At 37.6% G+C, this 27,186-nt stretch overlaps 1 protein-coding gene across 3 annotated transcripts in view; it reads left to right on the top strand.

The window, feature by feature from the left end:
• PTCH1 (patched 1) overlaps window positions 1–27,186 on the top strand; it is a 66,527-nt gene that overhangs the window by 15,612 nt on the left and 23,729 nt on the right. For 2 of the 3 annotated variants that reach the window (XM_048932134.1, XM_048932135.1), the window contains 13 exons: window positions 8,891–9,080; window positions 10,289–10,358; window positions 10,473–10,564; window positions 11,934–12,132; window positions 12,718–12,839; window positions 14,122–14,269; window positions 15,111–15,242; window positions 15,527–15,682; window positions 16,037–16,135; window positions 17,229–17,354; window positions 24,426–24,544; window positions 25,876–26,275; window positions 26,813–27,122. In XM_048932134.1, the coding sequence (XP_048788091.1) occupies window positions 8,891–9,080; window positions 10,289–10,358; window positions 10,473–10,564; window positions 11,934–12,132; window positions 12,718–12,839; window positions 14,122–14,269; window positions 15,111–15,242; window positions 15,527–15,682; window positions 16,037–16,135; window positions 17,229–17,354; window positions 24,426–24,544; window positions 25,876–26,275; window positions 26,813–27,122 (2,163 nt within the window). Of the gene's footprint in view, window positions 1–8,890; window positions 9,081–10,288; window positions 10,359–10,472; window positions 10,565–11,558; window positions 11,647–11,933; window positions 12,133–12,717; window positions 12,840–14,121; window positions 14,270–15,110; window positions 15,243–15,526; window positions 15,683–16,036; window positions 16,136–17,228; window positions 17,355–24,425; window positions 24,545–25,875; window positions 26,276–26,812; window positions 27,123–27,186 lie in introns of those variants that run through there. The other variant, XM_048932136.1, reaches the window with a different exon arrangement.

Here is a 27,186-nt window from a genome sequence, read left to right as displayed (position 1 = left end):
CTCACAAGAGCAGAGTAGAGGGGGATGATCACCTCCCTGTTCCTTCTGGCCACCCCTCTTCTGATGGAGCCCAGGATACCATTTGCTTTTTGTGCTGCAAGAGCACACTGTTGACTCATGTTAAGTTTTTCATCTGTCACGACCCCCAGGTCCTTCTCTGCAGAGCTGTTCTCAAGGACCACTCCTTCCAGTCTGTATGGATGCCTGGGGTTTGTCTGGCCCAAGTGCAAAACTTTGCACTTCGCAATGTTGAACCTCATCAGGTTCACCTGGGCCCACCTTTCCAACCTGTCGAGATCCCTCTGAATGGCATCCCTTCTTTCTACTGTGTCAACCCCACCACTCAGCTTGGTGTTGTCAGCAAACTTGCTGAGGGTGCACTCGATTCCGTCATCGATGTCATTGATAAAGATGTTAAAGAGTACCGGTCCCAAGACAGATGCCTGGGGGACGCCACTTGTTACCAGCCTCCCCCTGGACACAGAGCCATTGGTGACCACCCTCTGTCTGTGGCCTTTCAACCAGTTTCTTATCCATCGAGTGACCCACCCATCAAATCCACATCTCTCCAATTTGGAGATAAGGAAGGAGTTGGGGTCTATGTCAGAGGCCTTGCTCAAGTCCAGGAAAGTGACATTGGTCGACTTCCCCTTGTCCACCAATGCCATCACTCCATCGTAGAAGGCCACCAGATTCGTCAAGCATGACCTTCCCCTGGTGAAGCCGTGCTGGCTGTCTCAGATCACACACTCACTCCTCATGTGATCAAGCATGTCGTCCAGGAGGATCTGTTCCATGATCTTCCCAGGCACGTGGGAGCCTGTAGCTCCCACGGTCCTCCTTGCTCCCTTTCTTGTAAATGGGAGTGACATGATCCTTCCTCCAGTCATCCAGGACCTCACCTGACAGCCACAGCTTTTCAAATATGATGGAGAGTGGCTCAGTAACCACCTCAGCCAGCTCCTTCAGAACCCTGGGAGGACGCCATCTGGCTCCATGGACTTGTACACATTCAGTCTCATGAGGTGGTCTCACACCTGCTCTGCCCTCACAGTGGGGGGGATTTACAACTCTGGTTTCCACCTAAAGGTTTAGGAATGCAGGTCTCAGAGACATGAGAAGTACTGGAATCCTGGCCGCTAGTGAAGACTGAGGCAAAGAACTCATTCAGTACCTCAGTCTTCTCTCCATCCATTGAAGCTAGTTCTCCTTTTACATTTACCAAAGGAGGCACACTCACTTTGACCTGTTCTGGCCAGTGTACCTGTCTCCTTGTTTTTTAGGAAGTAGCAGAATCTGTGGTCCCTTATTCCTCTGATACTTCACCCAGAAAATTCTATTATTGGTCTTCTCCACCAAAACCTGTGGCTCAGCTCTGACCTGAAGGAGCCATGCCTTTGGAAGAAAGGACTGTTAACTCTCCATTCATTCCTCCATCTCTTTGTTGAGATGGTCAACAAAGATAGCAAACGTGATGGTGGTTTTCTATAATATGGACACCTGCCTGTTAGGAAGTTGACTGAGACCACCAACTCATTTCACATGAGCTAGCAAAACAGCTGTCAGATTGTCAACAATTTGTGGTCACTGTTGTTCCCGGCTTGATTAGAACCAGTGACCCAGAGGTGAGCTGTTCATATCCTGTTACCAAGGACATGTGTCACAGTGCAGTAAGCAGCTACTGCATTTTATATTTAATTGGAAAGTTTGTACCGATTTTCTCTGCTTTGTATATTCTTGTACATTTCAAAGCTTCTACTATCTTTTTTTTTTTCCAGATTGTACTGTTGAACTTGTTTGGTTTGTTGTTTTTTTTATTATGTTTTGTAATGTCTCAACCCAGAGAGATGCCAACCCAAAAGTGCATCAGCACATCAATAATTCTTCAGTGATCTGTGTATTTTACCTCATCAGAAATAATGTAAATATACATTCTACCTATGGCTGATACAAATGCATGTATGTAGAATAATCTTTATGTAATTTTTACAAAGAAAACATTTTAGCCTCTAAAATTGGAGGAAGTTTTCCACTGCAGTCTATAGCAGCTGTTGCTGGGCTGTCTTCCTGAGCCTGCAGACAGCTTTGTATCCTTGTCACTGTTCTAAACTTTGTCAAACTGGCTGAATGAAGAGCCATCTTTGATGTGTGTTTTTATTTTTGCTATTCATAGTCATCAGCAGTAATGAAATTTTAATACCAATGCTGTAGTCATCGAGTCATCGCCATAGTCTGTGAGAAGTAACTTATGACATCTTGGGAAGTAAAAAGCATCCTTTTGAAGTGCTTTTGGTTTTTGTAACTTTTTTTTGCATTTGTAGACTATAATCTTTTTAAAATATATATATATTTCTTAAGCAGAAATGATTGAGATAATAATTTTGCTTCTAGATTTTTCTAGAAGCCAGTGGTCCTTAAGGAGATTGAAGATGATAGAGTATATTGTGATATGCTGGTGTCATTTTGTTGGACATTAGCATGGGAGGGGAGAGAAAAGTGTGGCTTGTTGCCTGGATGCTGGGAAAGGAAATGTGCTGGCAGCCTTAACCTGTGCAGGCGCTGCTATTTCATGTGAGAGACATAAATGCAGGCATGTGTATTCAGCAGAGTAAAAGTGCAAGAAAGCCTAGATACAGTGGGGTGTTTCTGACTGACGGTAGTCCAGTGCCTAGCACAGGTTATGTTTTATTAATCGCAGGATAAAGATCATCTTTTTTCATTGAGCTGTCGGAGCAGTCCACTGAATGACCATGTAATCTCTTTAGGACACAGTCTTACCCCTACATTCCAGCTCTTGCAAATGTCATCGATTCCCTTGAAATCTTATGTTACGTTATTAAATAAATGAGCATTAAAAAAAAAAATCGCTGCGGGTAACAAAAAATTTTTGAAATGCAATCCTAATAGTCTGACAAGATCCCTCATTAGCCTCATTAGAATTTTCAATGAAAATGTTATGCGGTCCCTCCAGAACCTCTGTATTTTGCCAGTAAATTCTGAAGAAGTTGCCACTTTACCCATTTCTTCTGTCAGGAAAAATGAAAATGCTAAATAGTACTTCTGTGTGCAGAAAAACTATTCTACAATTGATGAAGACCATGATGAGCAAGCAGCATACACAGGCTCCTTTAAGAGCAACAGGAAGTCTTAAGTCAAAAGGCTGTTATTTTTCTGTGTCCAAAAAGAGAGCTCAACTCTCCATTTCTTTATTCAACCCTGTGTGATTTTTCTTAGATATGGCATTCTATTACATGACAGGTACAAATATTTCTATCCTGATAAACATTTCAGACAGGAAGCTGTGACAGTCTGGGTCTTTTGCCTTTCATTGTAATGGACTGAAACTTCTCCAACCTACAATTTTTGAGCAACATACCATTACATATGTAATAGAAATAGCGTATGGGAACAGCAAAAACAGAGATTTGGTGAGGAAGAAGAGTAAAAGAAAGTTCTCAACAGCAGTCAGGCCAGAGAGAGATCTTGTTCTGGTGACAGGAGGGAGTGTGCTGGCGGTGTGTAGTAGCTGCAGGTGTCCCTTAGGCAGTGATCTCACGACTCATGTAAACAGTCCTGGAAAAATGTATTCAAGTGTAAACACTCTTTGGAAGTCTTTAGAAGGTGAGGTCTCCAGAAAATTTTGTATCGTTCATGCAGTTCAGACTGGCCAGAGAAGAACTTAGGTCTCTATACCAGTACTATTTCTGGAAATACTGACTTAAGTTTCTCAAAGTCTTGTCCCTCCACAGTGTCAGGCAAATGTTTTTATCCCAGTTGTTTGCTCTCGGGAATGTTCTTTTTTTAGAGGGAACTTGCCCTCTGCTAAGGTAGTTGCTGTACAATCACGTACAAGGTAACTATTGAATGGTTAATTCAGGTTGTGTATGCATCTGAAAAAAAACCAGAAAACCCTCAGGCTATACGTTGCAGTTCAGGAACCTGAAATGAACATCATGATGTGTTCCAAAAAAGAAGCATTTCACACCTTTTGAACAAACAGGCAATTAGCAAACAGTGATTTTTAGCTATCATATATTGCTTCATTTAGGATCAGTCTCTTAGCATGGCATAGGTCAGATTTGTTCTTGAAAGTGTTCAGCATGGAAGAGACTGCAGTTTACATCAGTAAATTTTTTACAAGCATGTTAAGATAATAGAAATATACCAAAATACCATTTTGAATGCCGGTCATGGGACATACATATGTAAGACAGCAACATTTGTAGTAGAAATGAGTACATCAGCTGAAAGACTCGATGACTTCAAAATTGTCACTGGAAATCCTATAGTTTAGCTGTAAAAAAAACCAAATATGTTTTCACTCTTGTGTCATTTGAGGGTGCATCAGTATTGTGCAAATGTGTACTAGAGGGAAGCAGTTTTGGTTTTATGGTTGCTTCTCACTTAAGATGCACCAGAACATTTTAATGTGACCTAGGAACTTGGTAATGGGATATGGAGCCTTGTGCCTACAGGTCATATGTTCAAGTCTGCCTCAAATTAAGAATAACTAAAACTTGTTACCACCTAACAGCTGCTCATTGCTCTTGGGGGAGGGAGAGATGGTGGTTCTCCCAGCTTGCTGATGGTTTACTGCTGTCTTGATACCCTTGGGAAGTACAAAGCATTCTGTACCTTCCCCAGCTTCTGATAAAGTCTTTGGGAAGTTCAGAAGAAGCAGCAGCATATTCAGTGCTAGAGGAGGCTGACAGACTGGGGGATATTGGTATGGGGACAAGTGGAGATGCTCTTCTCTTTTGTGGAAAAGCTGCTCAGGTAAGAAACAACGCCCATCAACTAAGGTGCTGGCAAGAAAAATGTCTTCAGTTGAACACTAGTCTTCATGCACATGTTCAAGCATTAGAAACTGATATATTAACTGAGATATGGTTCCAGGACACTCATATTATTATTGTGTCTTGGTATTGTTTTCTTTTTAAATTTCTCTTGTTAGCTAAATTTTGCAGAAAACATGGTATCATTTTGAGTAGAAAGACAGCTAAAATCTGTTGACTACACTTAAAGGATAGTGTACAAGATGCTGCCTTGTGTTTCCATTGGCCTTGAGACAATGTGCAGATCTGTTATTTAAATCAATGTTATGGCTTGCAGGCATTTGTGCTGCTAAATCAGCTGACTGGGCATTAACTCTGATAATGAAGGAATCAAGTGCTATGAAGTGATTTCTCATATATCAAAAACAGAGAATGAAGTATGAGTTTTGTCACCAAGATATTAGAAGGAAATTGTTCTCTCTTTGATAGTGAGCAAAATCATAAATATTGGTATTCTGTGTCATGTATACAACAGATCTCCACTGTGTTTCTAGTACTGTTGTCACCAAATATAAGCAAATAGAGCCCATGAAGGAAAAGCACAAAATACGACCGTTTTATTCATTGGTTTTATTTGCCATTACATCATTTGTCCTGTAATGTTTTTTCACATAACTGTGTCTTTGGTAGTCAGAATTTTCCTCTGCAGGTTTACAGTTTCTTTGTATATGACTGTTACATTGTGTAAAGTATCTGTATTTGCCCATGGAGTTATCTTTGCTCTATTTGGCAGAGTAAATGAGCATAATGGACCTGTCAATAAAATGGTGTAATGCCTTAAGAAAAATGCAGAAAAGACCTACTGTTGAGTTCTGGAATATCTGCCCATGTTCCTGGATGGTTTTGCTATTCCTGTTTCAAATGAAAAAGGGGGGAAAACAGCTTCTGTTCCGTTGGCTGACTTGTGTGATGCAGTTTTGATTAGTTAAATCTGCCTTGTTCTGTGGAGTTAATGTGGTTTGACAGGACCTTGATTAGGAAGCAATTGTTTCTGTTGATAGTAAACAGTTGGCCACTTTCAGCAGAGATAGGAATGTTGGCTTTTGTCTTGCATTACGTATGATTAGTTGTTTCAAGTTCTAGCTAAATTCAAAAGTAAAATGTGAGCAGAATGGGAGAGAAGATAGTACCAGAATTAGATGTTTATGATAGAGTCCATAGTCCTCATAAAATTGGGTCTTAATAAAGGTTGGGTCTTTGCTGGCACAGAGACAAAAAGGGAGAAAGGTATTTAGTCTTCTGAAATGCTTGCTGTGTGAAGGACTGCAAAAGAAGCTTTGGTTCCATGACACACAGGTTAGGGTAACTGTACCTATTCTTGTATTCTTGTAAGAAAGAGCAAATTTTATTGATATATCATAAGAGACCTTGATGGGGGAGAAAGACAGCAGTGATCATGAACATTAAGCTGTTGAGTGAAAGTGCTGGGATTATATAAAAAATCCCCTGCACAAGAAGGAATGACAAATATGATACAACGGTGTGCAAACTAGCTTTCAGTCTATGGTTACTGTTTGATATGAAGTTTAACTTGAAAAACTTGAATCTGTATTTAGCTGTGATTACACTGCTTATACAGAGTGAAAACATCTGAGGCAAAATCATAGGTGTTTTAGTGTTTTATTTGTGATATAATTAAACAACTTTTTTATTTGTTTGTTTCATGCATATGCAGTGGTAAAAGGGATGTTAGGAAGTTATAAAGGGAATCTAGGTGAGGAAGTTGTACTTTCATACTTTTTTTCAAGTTTTCTTACTGCAAGCTGACCACTGTTACTTGATGTGAGGGAGATAATGCCACAAATGACAGACTGAGAAAATGGAGAGTGTTGTGGAAATACTTTTTCAAAGTAATGATCTAGAAATTAAGTGATGCCTCATGCCAACAGGATGAGGTAGTTTAGCTGTCGATAGTCTGATTCTGACAGGTTTATCCATGCCCAGTTTCTTTCCCGGTGGTCCACTTAGCCTTAGTGTATGTGTAGGTTGAGGACCTCTATTTAAGGAGTATGCTCCTGGCTTGTTCAGACTTGAGAGTGTCATCTCCCACATTGCCAGCTAGTTACAGATCATTATATGTCCTAGGAAGACATAGATGTGCACGTCTAATTTTTCTTCACACTGTTGCAGAACTCCCCAAGGTGAATGGGACAGAAAAAAATGTAACAAAGCAGGTTTGTATCTTGGACTTCAGAGGTGACAACAGGTGTTTATTGTATTTGTCTTCCTCATCTGAATGTGATCTCAATTCACCTAGTCAGCTGAATTAACCACCCTCCCCACCCTTCCATGCACTTTTTAGTGTACATAGGAGGTTGTATAAAGTGTACAATCTCCAGCTGATCTCTGAGTGGGAAGATAATTTTCCATTTTTATGTAATATTTCTGGCAAAAAAAATTGAATATGGCTCCCTCTAGAGCCTGTCTACTTTGCAGTTTCCTACGGCCTTTTCCTTTTCTTTTTTAAAACAGTGTTTTGATACGTAGCACACTGTTCAGCTCATTTGGATTTATAAAACAGTCACTGCATATTCATTGTATCCTGCATCACAGAGTAATATGCAGGTGCAGAACTACTGGGACAAATACAACATAGATGATTCTTTCTGCTAATTCAAAGCTAATTCTCTTAATGTTAACTTGATATTTTTTCTTTTTAATTTGGAAGAAGTAGCACTGATCACACACTCTTTCTCTCCTCACTTTTTTAACTGAAGAGAAACATTCTGCTTCTGACTTTGCCAGATTATTTAGGAGAAGAGTATAAATTAAAGCCATTTTTCTTGAAATGTGCTATTGGAGCAGTCTATTCATACAAGTATAAGTGATTGTGACAAAGAAGTATTTGATCTGATTCAGACGAGTTGTAGAATCATAGCATGGCTTAGGTTGCAGGGACCTTAAAGGTCATCTATTCCTGACCCCTTGCAGTGGGCAGGGCTGCCCCTCACCACCTGAGGCTGCTCAGGGCCCCATCCAACCTGGCCCTGAATGCCTCCAGGGATGAAGCATCCACAGCTTCTCCGGGCAGCCTGTGCCAGTGCATCACTACCCCCTGAACAAAGAATTTCTTTCTAACATCTAAACTGAATTTTCCCTCTTTTAATTTAAAGCCATTCCCCCTTGTCCTGTCAGTGTCAGACCATGTTAAAAGTTGTGTCCCCTCTTGCTCGTAGTCTCCCCTCAAGTACTGGAAGGCCACAATGAGGTCTCCCTGGAGCCTTCTTCAAGCTGAACAAGCCCAGTCCCTCAATCTTTCTTCACAGGAGAGGTGCTCCAGCCTACTGATAACCTTCATGGCCCTCCTCTGGATCCACTCCAACAGCCCTCCTATGCTGGGACCTCAGACCTGGACACAGTACTCCAGATGGGTCCTCAAGAAGTATAGAGCAGATTCAGTGATCCCTCCCTTTTCCTTTTGATGCAGCCCAGGATATTGTTAGCCTTCTGGGCCGTAAGTGCACACTGCTGGAGCCAGTGTCCAGTTTTTTGTCCACCAGGATCTCTGAGTCCTTCTCCTCTGGACTGCTCTGAGGAAGTTCTTCTTCCATTCTCTACTCACATCTGGAATTGCCTTGATCCAGGTGCAACATCTTGCACTTGGCCTTGTTGAACTTCATTGGACCTGTCCAGGTCCCTGTGGATGGCGTCATTGTGTCAGCTGCACCACTCAGCTTGGTGTTGTCAGAAAACTTACAGAGATTACAGTCAATAAGAAAAGGAAAAAGGTGTGGGTTTTGTTGGTTGGGTTTTTTTTTTTTTTTTTTTTTTTTTCCTTTTCATATTTACATGAGGAGGATCAATTATAACATAGAAAAAAAATTGTTTGAGGCTTTGGTTTACACGTCAGTATTATAGTACAGTGGGAGCTTTAATAAGGAATATGATTTTTGCAGCATTACTGAAGTAAATTTCTTACTAGTTTTAGTTACTCTGTGATCTTTTTGAGGTAGATTAGTTCATGCATGTACCATAGCTTTTCTGACTGGAGGATGCTTATCGTGGTCATCACAAATAAGTGAATTTTGGCTAATTCAAAACTTTTTTAAAATCAGTTGGTGGACGAGTGAGTCAGGAGTTAAACTACACACGGCAGAAGATTGGAGAAGAGGCCATGTTTAACCCCCAGCTCATGATTCAGACTCCACAGGAAGACGGAACTAATGTACTAACAACAGAAGCACTCCGACAGCACCTTGACTCTGCACTTCAGGCCAGCAGAGTGCATGTTTATATGTACAACAGGTAAGCAGATAAGCAAAAGTTTTCTTGGTGATATGTAACTTCTGAAAATTGTATTTGTTTTTCTCTCCACATATTTCTAAGTGATTAGAATTTTTCAGCCTTTGTTTTAGGACTTCCTGATTTGTCTGCCACTGGTAAGTAGTTTTGGAAGAGATTCTGAAAATGTGCCTCTGTGAGCAGTTCTATGATATTGCGCAGTTGTCTTCCTGTGATGTCTATGCTCCCAGTGTGAAATCTTACTGATGGTATGCTAATATCAAAAAGCTTTTTGTCTTAGAGACGTATTCATTCACTGACACACCACCTAGAATCACATAATGACTCTAAACACAAATACAATTTACTGTCATTCCAGTAGTTTGTGTATAAAGGGAGATGAAAATATGTGAGAAGAGTCAGCAGATGGAATAACAGTTATTCAGTAACGTAGGTAGTCATAGTAGAGTTGAACTTCTGAGTGGCTATATGCACATATGAAGACTGGGAGCTGTGTGGTGTCCAACAACAGCAAATGCTAAAACTGTGCCTTACAAGGGTACCAGCTTTGGACTGCTGAGAATCTCCTTGAAAAGTGGTTCTTCCAGGGTTACTGCTTATATGATAATGTACCTAGGGATGCTCTCTGAGGCATGAAACCCAGTATCTTTCAGGATAACTTTTCAGCATATCCACCTGATGCCTGAGTCAGCTTGTGCTCAGGCTCTAACAAGCATTTACCTGGCTACTGCTTTGTGTTAAAGTGCCAGCAGTCACATCAGTGGAATTTGTAATACAGCCAAAAAAGGGAGGGAGAAAACCTGATGGTTTCTTTTCCTCCTGTATGTGAGTCAGTTTAGGAATGTTCTAGTCCTCTGAGCCTCAAGATGAGTTGTCTTTTGGTTGCATCACTGAATGATAACTGAAGTCACAAGTGGCCTTGTTTATATAAAGTCAAATTTCTGCTTATTAATCAGGTCAACCAGTCTGCTCACCCAAAAGTAGCTCTATTTACAGAGAGCATTTAGAACAACTGAAACAAAAATATCTATTTTATAACCACAAAAAGAATTTTTTATGTGAGGTGTGATGTATTAGTTGCCTTCCTCAGTGGTTTGCTACTTGAAGCTAGTAAGTGAGGATAAGTTGTTATTTTGAATGTACGTTTCGTTTAAAAGATAACTTTTCAGTTATTGTGGAAGAAAAACATTTGTTCTTTCTTCTTATTACAGACAATGGAAGTTGGAACATTTATGTTATAAATCAGGAGAACTCATCACAGAAGCAGGTTACATGGACCAGGTATGAATAGCAGGCATTTAGTTGTAAGCTTTTTCTCATAATCATAATTCAACTTACGCTGCTTAGATTATATTCTTAGTCTAACTGTATATTTACTACTTCTCATTTTGACAGATTATAGAATATCTTTATCCTTGCTTAATTATCACTCCTTTGGACTGCTTCTGGGAGGGAGCAAAGCTACAGTCGGGAACTGCCTATCTATTGTAAGCATGCTTTTATTTAACTTTCTAGTCTGACTAATTTTAATTCTGTAACTATATATGATTTTGGGTTGCTTTCTGACTGTTCATTGACATTCTGGTTTAACAGAAAAATAAAATTACAGTGTCTCTACTGAAAATATGCATGGACTTTTTTTTTAATTGAAGAAATATATTTTTGTTTCTGTAAGGTGATTTGTAGGAATCAGTTAGATTTCTGTATTGTTTTTCTCACTCTGCTAGTATGCAGAAGAAATTAAGTTCTCAGTCGAAGCTTTAAGGGCTTTATGCTTCTTTTGGAAATCAACTTGTCTCTTTTTTTATTAATTTACAAATAACGTTGATTAATTGAAAATTTTATTTCTAAAAAAATTTCAGGGGTTAAATCTTAGATCTTCCTAAGGAACACAACCAAATCCCTTGCTAACAAGGTCATTAAAGAAACAACACGTAGCATTTCTGATGGGTGGTTTCTCACAATTTACAAGTGTGATATTATATGCCCTGTCCTTCAAATAGTTACTTGTTTATATGCACACACATTTTCTGTTAATTATGCAAGAGTTAGTCTTTGAGTTATTGTTTCTGTTCTGGCTTGTCTGTCTCTGTAAAAGCGATTTGCAATGGCTATCTCATAACCTTTAGTGTACATTTTTAGATGGGAAATGTACTGGGTTTGGGTTCTCTGGTTGAGAGAATTGGAATAATGACTTAAGCCTGGTTAAACAGATACAGTGTGGTTTGAAACACAGAATAAGGTAGCCAGAGTCCATTCTAGTCTGTCAACATCACAAATTCAGAAGTGGGGGATAGGAAACGTGACAGTGATAGTAATGGCAGCCATGGTAGCAGAAGAGCTTGCTAGTCAACAGTCAAGATGTCAGGGTATTTGAAGGAGAAGCATTGTTACAGATAAACAAAGATCAGCTGTATTGATTGATTACATCTGCAAGATGATTATTAGAGTAGTAAGAAGTAATCTGATACTATGAGAAAGGCTTTCTTTCTTCAGTCCTCTCTTTTCTTTCCTTCTCCCATCCCCCTAATTCTATGAAGCAGCAGTTGGCTGCTTTTTTATTATTTAGGTGCTTGATAATTTGCTTTCCTTTGCTTGTGAATATATTGTATTGCAATAACTTTGTGAAACCTGAATTTTTTATTTTAAATAACAACAAGGCTACAAGAAAATTACATAAACAAATATAATTAAAACATGCCTTATTTTGTATGAAACAGCCTTATCAGCAAAAGTAGAAACTTAGAAAACAAACATACTTTAAAAAATAAAACAACCCTCAATTATCTGTGCAAATGTATGTTTGTTTCGGTACTTCTTTTGTCTTCCTTTATTTTAATAATTCCTCTTTTGCAGAGGGAAACCTCCTTTGCAGTGGATCAACTTTGACCCCTTAGAATTCTTGGAAGAGTTAAAAAAAATAAACTACCAAGTGGAGAGCTGGGAAGAAATGCTGAATAAAGCAGAGGTTGGTCGTGGTTATATGGATCGACCTTGCCTGAATCCTGCTGATCCTGATTGCCCAATCACAGCTCCCAATAAAAATTCTACCAAAGTAAGTTTTCTTCTGCTTGTTTATATCTTTTACTGGGGAGGCGGGAGGCAGGGAGGAAAGAAGCAGCAGTATGTAGGTCTAATTATTGACTGGTGTTACCTGCTGCTGAAACAGAGTTGCTAACTTTCTGTCATTCTGTGATGCAGTAGTTAATTCCCTATTTTTAGAGTCCATAGTACAGGTAGTTGCAAAGCATGGCAAAGTGACAGTGTAAGCATTTTGAAAGACTTAATTTGTCAGATAGGGATAACCAGTGCTGAATTACATCTGTCCTGTATGCTCACACTGGACAGAAAAGCCTTCCTTCCTTCAGGTAGGGCCAATTTTGTTTACTTTGTGAATAATTTGAATTAATGGTCTTCAGTTTTACGCATCTGTCTTTCAGTCAGGCTTTGGAAAAGTTGCAATTTGACCAATTAATACCTGACTGATTTGTCTGCTTGAGTTGCTGAGCACAATTTTTCTTTTTAGACCTCTTAGACAATCTTTAATATCAGTTATCTTATTGCATGAGATTTTGATTTATGGTACAATTTTGTCTGAAGTTATGCTACTGATTAATTTCTTCTTTATAACTTTTTCTAGCCTCTTGATGTAGCCCTTGTTTTGAGTGGTGGATGCTACGGACTGTCAAGAAAATACATGCATTGGCAGGAAGAGTTAATTATAGGTGGTACAGTCAAGAACAGTTCTGGTAAACTTGTCAGGTAAAGAAACAAATGGTTAATGGAAATTTTAGAGGTTTTCCCTGTTAGAGTTTGGTTACTGGGGCACATGTATTTATCCTTCATGTGCATTATGAATCTTTTTAGGAGGACATACGTGTCTCAAAAAAGCAGAACTTACAGCAGTGATTAGATGATTGTTTAATTGGCATCGCTGCTTCCTGCTTCTAACCTCAGAATGATAATGTATGTTTCTCAGAAATAGTTTTTTTTTTTTCCTGGCAGCTTTGTTGTTTGGCTGTATGTATAAACATTGAACAGTGTTTGAAACACCAAACAACTTTGAGCATTTTTTGAAATACTGTCAAAAGAAAAAGGGGGAAAAATACAGGTAAAGTACTTACTTATTTTACTTTTCTCAAAATTCAAACTAAGCTTTTTGTTTACAATCAGTATGGAGAAAAGTATACTCTTTATGTTATTACATCTTGAATATATTTTTGTCTGATAAAACAAAATACTTTTTAGACTTCTTAAAGAAGTCATGAAAGTCAGGACTTCAGTGGTGGAAAAAACTTGTGTGAGAGAACTATTTTGAAAAATATGGGACATAGTAAGCTAAATGAAGCACAACTATCACGTATTTAATGTAGGTGTTTTTTATTGGAAGACTTAGTATGGATTATAAACTTTTTTTTATATTTCCACCAAACATTGAAGAATTATTTGTTGCAGTAAATCTTTCACCAATTAAGCCAAAGAATATGCTTTTAGTGAAAAATAATGTAGCTCCTTAAGCTTCTAAAATTGTCAGATACATTTGCATGTTGTGGGAAGTTGCCATGGATAATTGTTGCCAAACTCCTTCCAGTTTGCTAGACACCAGGAGTTAAATATGGCATTTCTCTCGAATGGCTAAAGAAGACCAAGGTTTTCAAATGACAAATCGCCAATTGCTTTTACAAGATCTTATAAAAATAACTATTGTGTCATTTTCACAGTAATAAGTTATCCATTAATCATGATCCTCATAATTGAGTTACAGTCTTTGCTCCCCGAAGTGATCCTGTAAAAAAATAATGGTAAAATAAACTTCAGTGAAACTAAGTTTAACCTCAGAACTTAAAAGACTCATACAGCTGCACCAGATACATAGTTAGAATAATTATACTTTATTCAATTTTAATATGAATATGTGCTCTATAAAATCAAGAGCTCCTACAAGCTGCTATTAAGCTTTCCTTTGGGATTTCGTGCCATTAAAATAATTTACTGAAAATACTGATTTTATGCCTCTTCCTCCTCTTATTTCTCTCTGTTACAGTGCCCAGGCTTTGCAAACCATGTTTCAGTTAATGACTCCTAAGCAAATGTATGAGCACTTCAAGGGATATGAATACGTTTCACATATCAACTGGAATGAGGATAAAGCAGCAGCAATTCTAGAAGCCTGGCAGAGGATGTATGTCGAGGTAAAAGTCAAAATAACCTAGATACCATAGTATAAAGTTGTGCTGAGATCCACTGTCCTTTGCTATAGCTTTTTATAGTATTCCTTCAAAGAAGATGCTTAATTAAAACTGAGTTATTCCCTCCCAGTTTGAAGTTGATTTAGTCTCTTTTTTAACTGATAAGCTGCTTGATTATTCACATTTGTGAAGCCAGGAAGACTTTACTGTTTGGTGTCTTGAACATGTCTGCTTTGCTGAGAGTGAGAAGGAACTGAAGAGCTACTTGGAATTTAAAAGCAATTGGTTAGAATGATTGTTTTAAAGGTGTCTGGAAAAGGCATCAATTTTCTAGGCATCAACTGCATCATAGGCTAGGCATCAATTGCTCTCCCAGCAACAGTCCAGGTGGGGAGGCCACGTGACGGTGCCTGGCCTTTGTGTCCCAGACTGTGACCTCTTCTGACCTTTGTGAAATAGCCCTGCCGTGGGGGAAAGAGGAGCGTTCTGAAGAGCATGCTGGCCTTGGATTAAAGGCAAGACTTTTCAACAGCAAGGTTATGGAAAGAGAAAACCTTTACACTGAAATTGAAATCATCTGTGAATACAGTAGACTTTTCTAAAGCATGCAGATTCTTACTTGATAAACAGTAGCTTTCAGGAAGTAGTTATGGAGCATATTTCATCTAGAATCAGTGAAATCTCTTGTGTAAGGTTTATGCTATAACAGGAACAGTTATGCTATAACAGGCAAAAACAGTTTCAGGTGTTTGCTGTAGAAAATGGGTTTTTTTGGGTTGTTATGTTGTTGTTTTTTTTATTTTTTTAATTTTCACACAACTGCTCTTTTATTTTCTATTCCTAGGTTGTTCATCAAAGTGTTGCACAAAACTCTACTCAGAAGGTGCTTTCCTTTACTACAACTACCCTGGATGACATCCTAAAGTCATTTTCTGATGTCAGTGTTATCAGAGTAGCTAGTGGCTACTTACTAATGGTAATAAAACAAATTATAGTTATGTGTTTCTAGAAGTAGTGCATGGTTTAAATATCTGCTTCATTCTTACTAGTCGATAGTCCAGAGCAGTTTTTTCATACTTAAAATAAATTTGCTGTTTGTAAAGTTTTGTCACTTCAGCGTAAAATATCCAATGTGTTTATTCTGTTTAAAAAGGCTTGTAAAGATATGTGTGGAAGAGAGGGTATCATTTCTAAAAAAACAATCCATTCTAATACTTTTTTTTTTTTTTATTCCCCTTTTCCCCTGACCCTTCTTTTTAGCTTGCCTACGCCTGTTTAACAATGCTGAGGTGGGACTGTGCCAAGTCTCAGGGTGCCGTGGGGCTGGCAGGAGTCTTGTTGGTTGCACTATCAGTGGCTGCAGGCTTGGGTCTGTGCTCACTGATTGGAATTTCCTTTAATGCTGCCACAACTCAGGTATTTAGGAGCCAAAAGTCTGATTACTAGCACTTTGTTAGTGAATGAACACATATGAATCTTTGGGGAAAGTAAACTACCAAATTATTTGTATTGCTGTTCTACACTTGTGCTTTTCTCCTATTTATTAACTTGAACTGTGAGAAATTAGGTGATGATGATGCCAAACGATATTAAAGAAAAAGACAGATACTCAGTGGTTTATATAATTATTAGATTCTGTATACTTTTTTTCTGTGTCCCTATGTTAAGTCGAAAGTGTAAAGTTACTTCAACTAACCATGTAATAGCAAGCTGCATGGTAGATGATAAAACAGGAGTCATTGTTTTTACTTGTTTTGTTTTCTCCCCAAGGTTCTGCCTTTTCTTGCTCTCGGAGTTGGTGTAGATGATGTTTTCCTTCTAGCTCATGCATTTAGTGAAACAGGACAGAATAAGAGAATTCCATTCGAGGTAATGAGAAAGTGGGGAGTTAGGGTGAAATAAAAGGCTTCTTATAGGGAAAGATACTGAAGTAATAATGAATTAGTAATGATTTTAAACAAACAACAGTTGCTTTTTTTTCTTTAGAGGTTTTTTCCCTGATTTGCATAAAGTTTACTCAAAATGTCAGTAATGTAAATTTGAGAACTCAAGTGTGAGTCTGACATTAAAATGTTAGAATGCTTTCAATAGAAGGACACAGTTTTAGAGCAACAATAAGAAGGAAATTATTATCTGTTACCTTTATTTGTTATGTCTTTTAATTTGTGATTTTAAGAGTTTTTCTTCTGTTTTCCTTTCTTATCCTTTATAATTGACCATGACATTTCAAAACATAACATTCATATTATGAAATCTGTCATCACTTCTGTGATCTTTTCCTTTTATTAACCTTTGTATCTTTCATTCAGATTTCATACCCAAAGTACAGATTATTTAAAAACAACATAAATTTGCCCATTCTGTTATATACAAGCAGTATCTTCCCTGTTATCTTCGTAGCTAGTTCAGCATGCAGACATTACAATGCTACTCTGCTATAGCCTATTTGGTTGAGAAAATCTCCTATGCTTGCTTCTGTTGATTTTCCTGGGTGGTTGTTCCTGGGTTTGTAGCTGTTTTTATGTTGCATACTTCAAGATGTGTATAGTATGAATCTATGGTGTTAATGCATGCTTATTTTGTCTGAAAAATGGTAACAGATGGACATCCATGGACTCCATCAGTAGACAATACATCCTTAAATTGCAGATAATTCAATATAATGACAGTATTAACTTAGTTTTGTCTTTTGAAGCTAGAATCAGATTTTTATAATGTTTTCTACCCACAAAAAGTAAATCAGTATTTTATGTGTCATCTGCTTTTCTCCTGCACAGTATACTTTCTTAGTGTGTTTTTTATTGACGTACTCTTAAATACGCACTTGCATTTGGAATTTCCTTGTGATAGTTTTTCATTACTGCTGTGTTGTATCTGTGGAATGACCATATCATTTGCAGGACTTTGTTTTATCCACATGACTTTTAAGATATGCTGTTGTTTTTTGGTTTTGTTTTTGCAGGACAGAACAGGTGAATGTTTGAAGCGAACAGGAGCAAGTGTAGCCCTTACATCTATTAGCAATGTTACTGCATTCTTTATGGCTGCCTTAATCCCTATTCCTGCTTTACGAGCATTTTCACTCCAAGTAAGTTCATGTGCTACTTTGTTAGCTTTGATATGTGTTCCAGTTGTTGGAGACCAATGATGATACCTGTTAGTGACAGTAATAAATCCACATTCAGTGCTTCTGCAGGCTGCTGAATTAGTAGCTATCTGCCCTTGATTCTGCTCCTCCTGTGGAATTTCTTGCATTCTATTAACTGATGGTAGTGTGCACTGCCATTCCACAACTGGGTTAAGTGCAAAAACCAGGATGCTTGCAACTAAGAAGAAACAAGTCATTAGAAAGATTTGCATTGTTACTGCAGTCAAGATTATTGGACTGCACTTGAGTGTATACATTAATGTTCCTAAGTGGGAATTCAGTTCTTTCATTCAGGTTTGCCTAATTTGCTGCTTTTTAGAACTATAACCAACATTCAGTGACAGCAGCAAGAATGCACTTGCCATCATATATATATATATATATATATATATATATATATATATATATATATATATATATATATATATATATGTAATATATGTAATATATATATATATATTAATTGGGAACAAGGCAATGTGTATATTTATATATATATATAAAATCTCCTGAAGAGAACTTCAGGAATTTTATATTACAAGTACTTTGAGAGAAAACATTAATTTTATGGGCTGAAACATGTATTACTCTCTCCTTTTTCCCTCCATCTTCTTGTATTTGTTTCTGATAATATGCCTTCAGGAGGATGAAATATTAACGATGCTGAAGAAAGCTTCTTTTTTTATAAACAAACTACTTGAAGAAATCTTTGGGAGTTTCCTATCAGACATTGCCTATCAGACATAGTCATTTTTCTTCTGTCATAGAGTGGGTTTTTCTATTATTTTTCATTCTCCTGCAGCTCTTGGCTACCCAGAGAAAGCAAAGACTTTAGTTTTTTCTTAGTATGTGGCAATTAATGCTGTCAGAGATTTAGATATGCCTGCTTTAAGCTGTAAAGTAGTAAACTTTACAGTAGTAGTAGAGATGGCAGCTTCATGATCAGTAAGTTTTAGTAACTCATTTGCCATTTTCATCTCAATAGGCAATTTGGTATTGAACAATGGAGGAAGTAAAGGCCTCTTTGGTTTGCTGCACAGTTGGGCAGGTGTCTGTGGCAACTAAAACTATGGCTGAGTCCTGAGTGGTTAGCAGAATTTAGCTCTGCTGATTTGCTGAAACCCAGATGTCTATTCTATAGGCGATGTAATAGTTACAGAATAGAATTATAATTGTAGCAAAGACTGGTCTCAGTATGTGGAGATTATGTTTGAAGTGTAATACTTTGCAAGAAGTGTTTCGTATCTTCTAAATCTGTAGTCAAGATTCAGCCATCCAACATGTACTTTAAACACCTAACAGGATACTGGACATCCTCACCAGGAATCAGAGGAGAAGTATTTTTTTCCTGTCATAGCAGTAGCTGTGCTTTTGTAGATGTTACTACATCCTGAACGCATCCCAGAAGAAGTACTTAACAGAGATTAGCCATTTTGTCCTAATCATACCTATAAGTTGTTCAGCAGGAACCAACAAAACTAGTTCTTTCTTCTCTAATCAGATTTTGCTCAGCCTCTCATCTCATTCTTTGCATCAGAACATGAATGGTTGCCTTTGGATAGTAAGTGGAGACAACAGCTGCAATTACTGTAATCTCAGTACAAATTAAGTGTACCTAGCCTGAGGTATTTTGTTCTTACCTGCTATCACCATATAGAGTGAATTAGAAAACAAAAAAGCTGTCCACAGAATAAAATGACAAATAAGAAGATCCCAATGAGATTTCAATACAATCATGTATGAACATGTCAACATCATTCAGAATGAAAACACTGATCAAAGTCTGTTTTAAGGCAGTGATTAATATAGAATTTATATGTGGGATTGCTTGGATGTCCAAAAACTAGCATTTCAATTGCTGAGTCCTTTCTCACATTTGTTATTTGTCTTTGGTTTTTAAATAACAATCCCATGCATGGGTAGCTCCAGAAGTAATGCCTCTTATTTATTTCCGTGGAATCTGCAATAGATACAAAGCACACAATAACACTGTTTGGTAGAGCAAATTCTCAGCTACAAAGCACTATTTTACAATGTTGTCACTACCATTAGCTTTGCATTTCTGCCAGCAATGAACAAGAGCCCGCATGCTGCACTCATAATAGCCTTCATGGCCATCCAGAGCACAGCTAGTCTTTCACACTGCTGTAACGCATCAACCACAGCCTCACTGTTGTGGCATCTGCTACTTGGTCTCCAAAAATGTTCAGCAATTGTTGATGAATGTCAGTGGATGCCTTTTTTTTTCCACATGGAGGAATTAAATTCCATATCTTTGCTTCATACGCACTTCTGTGTCTGACACTATTTTATTAGACAGCCCCTCTGCAGCCATTGGTTGCACAGCAACAAAATGTCCTGGAATATCAGTTCAATCTCCACTGCCATACCACCACTATTGGCCTCTGATTTTGTGGCCCAGCATAATAAACTAGGTGGCATTATTACAGAGCAGCCCTCATGTATAGGAATGATTTGAAAATATGAAAAAAAGGGCAGCCGAAAATCTGTACTGAAGATTTATTGGAACTAGAAAACGTGGATAAATCAGAAACCACTATCGCTTATTGTTGGAAAGGAACATCTATTTCTTGCTTTGTCTAGCTTCACCAGGTAAAATCAAAGTCAGATCGTGCATTACTTACAGCATTCAGAATCAGATAACCTTGGCAAGTTTTCATGGATAGTATGCATTTATATATGGATTTCTTTACTAATACTCTTTTTTCTCCCTTTCTCTCTTGGGCTTGTTTAAAGAACTCACTGCCATCTTTGATTGCTTTTGACTCAGAAGGCAATGAAATATTGCAGTTTACTTTCCACAGTGGCTACCTTCTTCTCATCTAGGTAGTGAATTTTTAACAGATGGGCTTAGAAAAAGAATTGATCTTGACCTTATTTACTCTTCATTCACTTTTCTTAAGATACTACAAGATAATTTTCAAAGTTTCCATAGCTTTTGAGGCCCATTATTTGTAAAATAATCCAGCTGCTGAGGGAGAATAAATGATTTCCTGCATGTACAAGTCTGTCTTTTAGTTGGAAGCTGACATTTTGCGTGTCCATGCTTTCTTCTTTTTCAGCTTCTGTTCTGATTTCCAGCGAAAGCCCTGAGTTGTTTGTTTACTTCATGGAACTTAAACTGATTCAAGATTCACAGTAGAAATATCTTAAATTTGTTCTTTATTTTGAGTGTAAATGAAGGAGGTATGGCAGAGTATAACTATTGTTGGGCTGAATTTTTCCCTCGGACAAAATGTTCAGACACCTTTATGGAATACATTCTGCACCAAAGAAGAGAATGCACAGCTTCATAAAAATTCACCTAACTTTTCTTGCTCATAGTGGAAACTTCCTCCCCAGCAGTTGAGGAATGGTGTAGATTTAGTAGTCAGTAGAGGTGGAACTTTGCCCAACAAGTCTTTGCAGCAGCTTTTTCCCTCACAGTAAGAATGACAAGGTTTTTTTGTTTTGTTTTTTTTTGTTTTTTTCCTAAATGTAAGAGTACATTACCAGGTGGTGGTGGTGGGTTTTGTGGACAGAAAGAATGTAGGTTTTTAAACTCATTCAAATCATCTTACTCTGCTGCAGTGGTTTGTCCCCCTGCTTTTACCGACATCTTTTAGCTTTCCCTGCTCCTGACAAGAGAATTTAACAAGCAAAATTAAAGCCTAAGGGGAAAAGGAAGGGGGAGATGTGAGACTGTGCGATGTCAGGGGGGAGTTGCAGATAGGCAGTGGTGGAGTGGAAGTTTCCCTGACAGACCTCCTCGTCTGTTCATCACCTCTAGCTATACAGCACACACACTCTTCTTGGGTGGGCTGCCAGGAATGGCAAATAGCAGCACATACCTTAAGCAGGGCCCCAGCCTACCAGCTTGGCTCCCTTCTCCCTTGCTGCCTCCAACACAGACTGCCATTCTTCTGTTTCAGTTAACAGTTGCAGCAGGCAACTATTAGGCTTATAAAAAGATGCAAAATTGGAGCAAATTTCTCAGAAAATGACCAATGTTTTTTCTGATTAACGCAATATTTATTTTGCTTCCTCCTGATCTCATTTCCTTTAATTTCCCTGTCCAACACTAATCTTAACTTCACTGATTTCTCAGGATGAGAGTCTAAGACTCTTCCATTTGATCACTCTTTTCTGAAGGGATAAGAGCAGATGCCCTTTTCCCAAAATACTAAGGCATGCTTTCAGCTTGAGTACTGCTAGCAGATTGCCCCCACTCTGAAAGCTGTGCAACCACAGATTTGTTGGTGCTTTTCAATGGATGTGGTCATTACAGATAGGGAATATTGCCATGATCACATTTTTTGTACGTTTCCATTCCGAGCCATCACATGTCCTAATTAGTACTGGGAGAGGAGGTGGTGGCTGATGTATCGTATCAGACACTTAGTCACCTTCACTAGTTCTTCCTTCCTTCTGTTAATCTGGCCTTGATCTGCTCTCTCGTGTCACATATTTCTGTATGGTTGTGGAGCTGGGGATGTGCAGCAGGAACTGGGAGACATACTGAACCTTGTCAGGTCACAGGGAGACTTTTGACAAGGCAACAGGCAGAACTGATAAAAGAGCAATGTTTTTCTAAGTTTGAAAACTGAGCACTTTTGCAACCTTGAAATGCTGGTGAGGAAGGTGAAGGAAAGAAAGCCTGCAACATGCTGGAAATGTGTTAAACTCTAGGGATCTGTTAAAATACAAATAAGAATGGAGGTGATTGTTTAAAAACATTTAACCTTTGGAGATTAGTACTTCAGAAATGATAGGATGCATTGGAAAATCTATTTGATTGCAGGAGGAATGCCATGCTAATAAGCAGATTTACTCTTCGCAGTTACATTAGTTTTGATTCTTAATTCAGAATCACCTGAATATAGCTAACTAGTTTTTATCTCCGCCATACTCTTAAGTATTTGTTCCCAGGGGTAGTAATGTTTGAGTTTCAAGGATTTTGGTGTCTAAAGAGGGAACCGAAAAGGTATAAACTCTTTTCAGAATTTCACAGAGTAGGAGTAGAGGAATTTTGATTTTTCAGCCATTCAGGGAGAAGTAAGAATTATTGTCAGACATCAGATGAGATTAATTTCAGTAAAACTTCACATTTTAACACTTTCAGTAAAACTTAGCTCATCCTTGACAAAAGAACTTTGTTAGACACAACTGATTACTTATGTCAAATGGGTGATATAATTTTCAGTGGTTTAGTAGCAATAAAAAAAAAAGTAGTAACCAGGTCCAGCAACACCATGTTGTCAACACCAGCCATTTGTTTTTGTAACAGATTCGATTTATTCTAGAGAGAATCAAAAGGAAATCACTTTATCTCAGTCTTACGTACCTTACGTACCTTTCTGTGTGGCTATTTATAAATAGTGAAACAATGAATGGATTTTTTCTCTCAAATATGGTTAAATGATAACTAGGTTTTAAATAATAAATAAACACTCTTGCAGTAGTTAAGTCTACAAATAATTAGCAGGACCAAAATTATTTAGGAATCTGAAGACAGCAAAAGAGAAACAACAGTAAGCACTACATTTGCATTCAATGTTTTTATGATTGAATTAACAAGACAGTATTTACATAACTTAATATGCTCTTTGAAACACAGGAATAATATCTAGTCTTTTAATCAAACTTAACAGCTTCAGAAGTCTAAAAGTCATTTAGTAGATTAATACTTTGATTTTGAAAGATAAGAGAAAAATTTAGTACCACGATAGGTCAGGAATTTTTAAAACATGAACATCTTTTCAGCTACCGATTTTGAAGGCTGATTTTTCAAGGTCAAAAGCAGCAACTTATTTATTTTGAAAGAATGACAGCATGTCTGTATCAAGTGCACCACTTGATTTTATTTGTTTTAAATATTAATTCTTGTAATTTCATTATTATGGAACTAGGTTGCCTGTTGCTCATTTGATACCATAGAAGGTTTAAAACAGGAGGATCTCTGTTTTTTTTTCCCACTTGTTGATGACTCAACCACTGGGTTGTTTTTTTTTTTTCAGTATATCTGTTACTATACTACTTGTTAACTTCCAGTCTTACCTGTGCTCAGGTTTCCCTTTTTGACAGCTAGAGCTCTTAGTAATTCCACATCACAAGTAAATGCTATTGATAATGATGATTAATGCTGTGCTACGTATGTTTATGGAGATTTCCTGAGAATCTCTGTATGGGAAACAATTTGAAGTATGGTTTGAAGGTGGGCGTGCAGGGATTTTTTTTTCCCTTAATTAATGTTCACTTTACAAATTAAAGCAAGTATTCTTCTTCCAATTTAGGATGCATTATTGTTCCAGTTTAAGACTTTTGATAGACTTGGATCATTAATAGACTTCTGATTAACACAAATACGTAGATTTACTATGTGTTGTTGGATTAGTTTTGCTGCTGCTTAGAAAATACTACGAGGTAATCCCAAAATGTTATTCTTTCTGACTGGACTTCTAAAGTCTTTCAAGTGCATAATATTAGTAGTTTCATTAGAGTTTGATGAACCTTTTCTTCATTATTGATTTTAAAATGTGCTTTAATGTTTAAATAACTTCACAACTGTTAAATGTGAGAACATCAGACCTTATTCCAGGTTTTGTTATGCTTCCATCTTTTTTATAATGGCAGACTGAACAGAGCGGGATCTCATGCAAATGGGCCATTTATTAATTCATGTCTTTTCCACTTTAAAAATCATGGTGCCACTACATCTCCAGGCACAGACACATTAAAACAGACGAAGTTTAGTATTAAAAGAAACTAACTACAATAGGACTACCATAATGAAGCTGAAAAGTAAAAATATAACTCCCCTGAGTTATAACTTATATTGAGTTATATTGAGATATATTAAATTCCCTTGAGGAGAGGCTTGAAAGTGCCTAACAGGTAGGTATGATAAATGAGTGGGTAAATGGGAACTGAAAGGAGGTTTAAAGCTTTGTAAAAATGATGGCCTGCATGAAGCTAAGAATCAATACTGCTTCTCTTATGACTGATCTCCAGGCAGCTGTTGTGGTGGTATTCAACTTCGCAATGGTTCTGCTAATTTTTCCTGCTATACTGAGCATGGACCTTTATCGTCGGGAAGACAGGAGACTGGATATATTCTGCTGTTTTACAAGGTGAGAATGTGTGACAGATTGATTGATGAGGTGTGTCCTTTTGTGGTCATTGAGTGCTACTGTTCCTTGTCCAGAGTGGGTGTTCACTGCAGCAGTATTTTATTGTCTTGATCATATTGCTAGTGACCAAATTGTGTTTGCTACTGTGATCTGTCTCTGTATTTGACCTTTTGATTTTGATACCAAAGAGAGAAAGGACTTTACAAAATTTGTTTTAGTGAGTGGCTAGAACAAGGAGTGGATCACATGACAGGACTCTTGCTTTCTGTTTCTGATTAAGTTGTATTTTCACTGGACAATTTAACGTGCTTCAGTTTTGGAGGCTTAATTCTCAAAAGTAGGAGGCAATCAGACTGCCCATGTATTCCACCACCAGTAGTTGCACCAAATATTTATCAGAATTTGAGCTTATTTATATATGAGGAAATTCAGTTAATAACAGCTTGTTTTGTTTAGGTAAGCAACATTCTGAATACCTCTTTTTTTAGGTAGGTTTTATTCATTTGATGAAAAATATGCCATTTTCTGTCATCAGTTTGTCATTTCTTATTTACAAGAAGAGATTTATCTCTGTCAATAAAAAAAAAACCACCACCACCACAAACTAGGTATGTATTATGTTCTCACTTAGACTAAAATATCTCTGTCAATTAAAAAAACCAACACTACCATCACAATATATTATGTTCTCGCTTAGACTAAAATAAAAAGAATGCTTCAAAAAATACTTCTGAAATGTTCTCTCTTCATTTAGCCCATCCTACCTGGGCAATGCCTATGCATGTTTGCATATGTTTACTTCATTTTTAAAACATTCTCTGTGTGTGTGGCATGTGGTTTCAAGCTGCCTCGCAGAAGTCTGAGATCTTACGCAGAAGGCTCAACTATTATTTAACAGTTACTTCAACTGTTCTAAACAGAAGAACTCAGTATTTTATGTGTTTACATTTTCATTTAAATAGCCTAATTCTAAGTGTGGGTGCACAAATGCAAACTCACATACACATTACACATTCAGACTGTGTGTGACTACCTGGCTATTGAACTGATCAGCATGTATAATTAATTAATAGATTTACATGAGTCTATCTCGATGTCTTCAGACAAATGGTGGTTTCTGCTTCATTGAGGATAAGAAATCTGTGCATATTTACAATTAGAACCATGTCTAAGTAGCATCTGCATTTAGAATTGGAGAAGATTCATGTTGAAGTATGATAATTAACATAAACCATCTGAAAGTAGTAGAAACGGTTTCAGGCAGAAGCTGATTATCCTGCCTAGTCTGATTAAAATAAGAATGTAAGCAATGTTTTTTTCTTCTCTTACAGTCCATGTGTCACTAGAGTGATTCAGATCGAGCCTCAAGCATATGCAGAAAATGACAATATTTGTTACAGTCCTCCACCCCCGTACAGCAGTCACAGCTTTGCACATGAAACTCAGATTACAATGCAGTCTACAGTGCAGTTGCGCACTGAGTATGATCCTCATACACAAGTGTACTACACCACTGCGGAGCCACGATCAGAAATATCAGTACAGCCTGTGACAGTGGCTCAAGATAGTCTTAGCTGCCAGAGCCCAGAAAGCACAAGCTCGACAAGGGATTTGCTCTCCCAGTTCTCGGACTCCAGTGTGCATTGCCTTGAGCCACCCTGTACAAAGTGGACACTCTCAACTTTCGCAGAAAAACATTATGCGCCATTCCTCCTAAAACCAAAAGCTAAGGTAATTGGAGAACAGTTTACCTGTTTGTTGAAAAAAGACTTCTGCGTTGTCTGCAAGGAAAATTGCCCTGACAATAATAATAAACTAAGGAATAAATATTTTGCAATAAACAATAATGAACTAAGGAATAAAATTTTTTCAATAGGAATTCTTAATAATTTTGCAGGTTTGTTCATACTCCAAAAATTTTATATCGCTAGCAGAATAGTCATATAGTTTCAAAGATAAATTAAAGGGGGGGAGGGTTTGTTGACTTACAGTAACATAAGCTTGTGAACTATGTAACTAAAGCCATTATTTATTACCATATAAATTTTTTTATCCATGCTTTAGAGACCTTTCAGTAAAACACAAATTATCTAAGCCTTGCATTATGTGTATGTGTGTATGAAAAAACAGATAAGAAAAATAGGCTTAAGAGTATGTAGTGATGGGTATTAATGTTGAATCTAGTTCAGTTGTGTGCCACTATGAATTGTTAGTTTCTAAAGAAACCTAAAACCAAATGCATTTCTGTTTTTGTTGTTGCTATTGCAGGTTGTGGTTATTTTTCTTTTCCTGGGCCTACTTGGGCTTAGCCTCTATGGAACTACCCGGGTGAGAGATGGGCTAGATCTCACAGACATTGTACCTCGGGAGACACGGGAATATGACTTCATTGCCGCACAGTTCAAGTACTTCTCATTTTACAATATGTACATAGTGACACAGAAAGCAGACTATCCAAATGTCCAGCACTTACTTTATGAACTTCACAGAAGTTTCAGCAATGTGACATATGTTTTGTTGGAAGAGGATAGGCAGCTTCCCAAAATGTGGTTACACTACTTTCGAGACTGGCTGCAAGGTAAGAGAAAAATTGCACAAATGTACCTTTATTCTGCATTAGCAAGCACTTAATCACTGTAGTA

The sequence above is a fragment of the Lagopus muta genome, chromosome Z, assembly GCF_023343835.1.
Source record: "Lagopus muta isolate bLagMut1 chromosome Z, bLagMut1 primary, whole genome shotgun sequence".
In the NCBI taxonomy this organism is placed as follows: Eukaryota; Metazoa; Chordata; class Aves; order Galliformes; family Phasianidae; genus Lagopus; species Lagopus muta.
Note: the sequence above shows the minus strand (reverse complement) of the source record. Positions and strands in the feature narration are given on the sequence as shown.